The following is a 5000-nucleotide window of genomic DNA, read 5'->3' as shown; positions in this document are numbered from 1 at the left end:
AGCGAGAGACAGGATGGACAGCGAGAGACAGGATGGATAGCGAGAGACAGGATGGACAGCGAGAGACAGGATGGACAGCGAGAGACAGTGAGAGACAGGATGGACAGCAAGAGACAGGATGGACAGTGAGAGACAGGGTGGACAGCGTGAAACAGCGAGAGACAGGATGGACAGCGAGAGACAGGATGGACAGCGAGAGACAGGATGGATAGCGAGAGACAGGATGGACAGCGAGAGACAGGATGGACAGCGAGAGACAGTGAGAGACAGGATGGACAGCAAGAGACAGGATGGACAGTGAGAGACAGGATGGACAGCGTGAGACAGCGAGAGACAGGATGGACAGCGAGAGACAGGATGGACAGTGAGAGACAGGATAGACAGCGTGAGACAGTGAGAGACAGGATGGACAGCGAGAGACAGCGAGAGACAGTGAGAGACAGGATGGACAGCGAGAGACAGCGAGAGACAGTGAGAGACAGGATGGACAGCGAGAGACAGGATGGACAGTGAGAGACAGCAAGAGACAGGATGGACAGCGAGAGATAGGATGGACAGCGAGAGACAGCGAGAGACAGGATGGACAGCGAGAGACAGCGAGAGACAGGATGGACAGCGAGAGATAGGATGGACAGCGAGAGACAGGATGGACAGCGAGAGACAGGATGGACAGCGAGAGACAGTGAGAGACAGGATGGACAGCGAGAGACAGGATGGATAGCGAGAGACAGGATGGACAGCGAGAGACAGGATGGACAGCGAGAGACAGTGAGAGACAGGATGGACAGCAAGAGACAGGATGGACAGTGAGAGACAGGATGGACAGCGTGAGACAGCGAGAGACAGGATGGACAGCGAGAGACAGGATGGACAGTGAGAGACAGGATAGACAGCGTGAGACAGTGAGAGACAGGATGGACAGCGAGAGACAGGATGGACAGTGAGAGACAGCAAGAGACAGGATGGACAGCGAGAGATAGGATGGACAGCGAGAGACAGCGAGAGACAGGATGGACAGCGAGAGACAGGATGGACAGTGAGAGACAGCAAGAGACAGGATGGACAGCGAGAGATAGGATGGACAGCGAGAGACAGCGAGAGACAGGATGGACAGCGAGAGACAGCGAGAGACAGGATGGACAGCGAGAGACAGCGAGAGATAGGATGGACAGCGAGAGACAGTGAGAGACAGGATGGACAGCGAGAGACAGGATGGACAGTGAGAGACAGCAAGAGACAGGATGGACAGCGAGAGATAGGATGGACAGCGAGAGACAGCGAGAGACAGGATGGACAGCGAGAGACAGCGAGAGACAGGATGGACAGCGAGAGATAGGATGGACAGCGAGAGACAGTGAGAGACAGGATGGACAGGATGATTAGGGTAATGGGTTGGTAGGTGCAAAAAAAAATAATGTTTGGTAGGTGTTTAAAGGTCCAGTGTGTTTAAAGGTCCAGTGTGTTTAAAGGTCCAGTGTGTTTAAAGGTCCAGAGTGTTTAAAGGTCCAGTGTGTTTAAAGGTCCAGTGTGTTTAAAGGTCCAGAGTGTTTAAAGGTCCAGTGTGTTTAAAGGTCCAGTGTGTTTAAAGGTCCAGAGTGTTTAAAGGTCCAGAGTGTTTAAAGGTCCAGTGTGTTTAAAGGTCCAGTGTGTTTAAAGGTCCAGAGTGTTTAAAGGTCCAGTGTGTTTAAAGGTCCAGTGCGTGGGAGTTTCTCCCGTCTAGCGTTGAGATCATATCTCACAATCTGTCTCGCTCCACGCAGTTCAAAGTACGTATTACAGCTACGGTAGCCTTCACGCTTCAAAAAGCCGCTCTCTTGCTCTTTTCAATCTCCTTTTTCTTTTTCTGGGAGAAGAACAAGAGGACTCCTGTTCCTGAAATTTTGATTTTTGAATATGTGTGGCCATCCATGTTTCCTTCTCCAAACTTGCCGGGGGCCGGGAAGCTACGATACCCGTTAGCAGCATTAGCAGCATTAGCAGCATTAGCAGCATTAGCAAATGAAATTGTAAAATGTCAAGCCGATAGGAATACTTGGAATTGATGGTGGTGGTAAATATTCATGAAAAAGGACAAGTTGGTGAACGGGTACACAGATTTAGATAATGAACAACTAAACACGTTACACACTGGACCTTTAAAACCTTGCCGTTATAAGGTTTAGGAGCTGAATGAATGTCATCTAAGGGCCTAAGACTGTAACCATATTTTTGTACTTAGTTTATGTATAGGAATATTGATATGTAAACAAAGATGTTGTAAGATTTAATTGTTACTATGTTCTGTGTTTATGTATTTAATGTGATATCATATATTATTATCAGCATACATGGAAAGGAATATGTATATCTGCAAGGAAAAGAATACTAGCTATACTGCTCTTATTTTTATATTCTATGACTGTTTTGTCAGAAAATGTATTTTTTTAATTATTTTTTTGTGCTATTTATTTATTTATTATCTGCTCTGACTTTTCCAGTGTTTTAGACACATATATGGGAGATAACAACGGTCCAAAATAATGTGTAAAAAAAGACGCAAACTTGCACAAAGGCTACATTCAGACTGCAGGCAAAAGTGGCCCAAGTCTGTCAGACTTCTTCAGAAGTCGCGTGAACACAAATCTGGCCCAGATCAGATTTCTTCAGACCAGATGAGACCACTTCCATATGTGGTCCTGAATCAGACCCAGGTCTGATGGTTCTCAATGCGTCCGCAGTGTGAACAACCAAGGAGGATTTGATGCGACTTTTACGTCAATCTACATCAACATTTGTCACAATTATGCGCCGGTGGGCGTTAGCCTTAGACACAGACGGTAAGATTAAAAACTAGACTAGGCTACAACATGGGGATCAGTGATGGAGCGAGTCAATGGAGGGAGAGGGAGCTGTTAGACCTAATTAGTGTATGGGGAGATACTTCAATTCAGTCAAAACTAGAAGGATCATACCGTTACCGTCTCCTCCTCAGCACCTGCTCATTAATGTCACGCCTGCCATTACGCAAATATTTAGAAATAAAAGTGAAAATGCTGACTTCCTCCTAACCTCCCTAACTTTAGTGCAGCAGCGTGCTGCGTGTGATGTCATTGGTATTGGTCTTTTGATCATGTGGGTCAGTTAACACTGGAATCTGATATAGGCCACATTTTAGAAGGTCATGTGATCAGCCAAACATTTAGCATTAAGACTCGCGGTCTGAACGTAATCTCAGAGACACAATCTAACTACAAAGATGGACCACAGAGACCCAAAACAACCCCAAAGGAAACAAAAATAACCAAAAAAAGAGAAATATTTTGTGTGTCTGTGTGTGTGTGTGTGTGTGTGTGCGTGTGTCTGTGTGTGTGTGTGTGTGTGTGTGCGTGTCTACCTGCAGAGGGTAGTCTTTGAGGAGCTCTGAGACAAAGCATCAGCCACCGAACTGTCGCTGGAAATCCTCTTCCTCTGAAAGTCTCTCATCCTGAAAAAAAAACACACACACACACACACACACACACACACACACACACACACACACACACAGACACACACACACACACACACACACACACACAGACAGACACATACATACATACACACACAGACACACACAGACACACACACGTCGTTTCTTTTGTTTCTGATTTCTGACTCTAAATGTCGTCTTCTTCAAAGGGACGAAGGGTCAGGTCTCCATGGAGACAACCATTGAAACATCCCATGTCCGATAATAATGACCAGCTGTCTCATTCACATTCATCAGCCTCTGAACGGGTCGTCATGACGATACGAGGACCAGCTTCTCCCAGCAGGGGGCGCTCTAAGCAGGGTCCTCAGGGGTAAATCTGATCCCACTCACGGCCAGTAACAATCAGTGGCCAAGTCACGCTACCTTAACGCTTATTATATGCTCCGCATTCAAAGTTAATACAGGAATCAATAGTCTGTAAACATTCTCCTGTCTGTCTGTCTGTCTGTCTCTCTGTCTGTGTGTGTCTGTGTGTGTGTCTGTAGGTGTGTGTGTGTGTGTCTGTATGTGTGTGAATATGTGCGTGTATATGTGTGTGTGTGTGTCTGTATGTGTGTGTGTGTGTGTCTGTATGTGTGTATATGTGCGTGTGTGTCTGTGTGTGTATATGTGCGTGTATATGTGTGTGTGTGTGTGTGTGTGTGTGTGTGTATATGTGTGCGTCTGTGTGTGCGCGTGTGTGTGTCTCCCTCTCTTTCTGTGTGTGTCTGTCTGTGTGTGTTTCCCTTTGTTTGTGTGTGTGCATGTCTGAGTGTGTCTGTGTATATGTGTGTATATGTGTGTGTGTGTGTGTGTGTGTGCGCGTGCATGCATGTGTGTGTGTGTGCGCGCGCGTGTGCGTGCATGTCTGTATGTGTGTGTGTGTGTGTGTGTGCATGTCTGTGTGTGTGTGTGTGTGTTCGTATATGTGTGTGTGTGTGTGCGTGCGTGTGTGTGTGTGTGCATGTCTGTATGTGTGTGTGTGTGTGTGTGTGTGTATGTGTGTGTCTGTGTGTGTGCGTGCGTGTGTGTGTGTGTGCGTGTCTGTATGTGTGTGTGTGTGTATGTGTGTGTGTGTGTGTGTGTGTGTGTGCGCGCGCATGCGTGTGTGTGTGTATGTGTGTGTGTGTGTGTGTGTGTGTGTGTGTGTGTGTGTGCGCGTGCGTGCGTGTGTGTGTATATGTGTGTACTTGTATATTTCATACTGTGATAAAGTGAAGGGTGTGTCAGCCTCTGACCTGGGGGACTCGGAGGATTGGGGGATGATGGGAAGGAGAACTGTCTCTGGTGCTGGTCCTGGTGCTCCTCGGAGTCCACCAGGGTCGATGCCCGGTGACGTGCCACGTCTCCTGGCAACCCAGCTCCGGCTGGCAGGTGTACAATGAGAGAGCTCGGTCGTGTTCAGGTGCTCCTGCAGAAACACACGAGAGAGAAGGGCCTTTAACATGAGTTCAGGCCCGAATAAAGACCGGGGGTCCCCCCCCCCGCGCTCCTCTGTCTGGGGCGCCCC

The 5000-nt window shown here is 47.8% G+C and overlaps 1 protein-coding gene across 2 annotated transcripts in view; it reads right to left on the bottom strand.

Annotated features, from left to right (window-relative positions):
• LOC118495504 (diacylglycerol kinase zeta-like) overlaps positions 1 to 4781 on the bottom strand; it is a 20894-nt gene extending 16113 nt beyond the window's left edge. The window contains exons 1-2 of one of the 2 annotated variants that reach the window (XM_036003603.1): positions 4729 to 4781; positions 3374 to 3463 (exon numbers count right to left, since the gene is read on the bottom strand). In XM_036003603.1, the coding sequence (XP_035859496.1) occupies positions 3374 to 3462 (89 nt within the window). In that variant the 5' untranslated portion in view covers position 3463; positions 4729 to 4781. The remainder of the gene's footprint in view (positions 1 to 3373; positions 3464 to 4728) is intronic. The other variant, XM_036003604.1, reaches the window with a different exon arrangement.
• Between the last annotated feature and the right edge of the window lie 219 nt (positions 4782 to 5000).

Source organism: Sander lucioperca, chromosome 7 (assembly GCF_008315115.2).
Source record: "Sander lucioperca isolate FBNREF2018 chromosome 7, SLUC_FBN_1.2, whole genome shotgun sequence".
In the NCBI taxonomy this organism is placed as follows: Eukaryota; Metazoa; Chordata; class Actinopteri; order Perciformes; family Percidae; genus Sander; species Sander lucioperca.
Note: the sequence above shows the minus strand (reverse complement) of the source record. Positions and strands in the feature narration are given on the sequence as shown.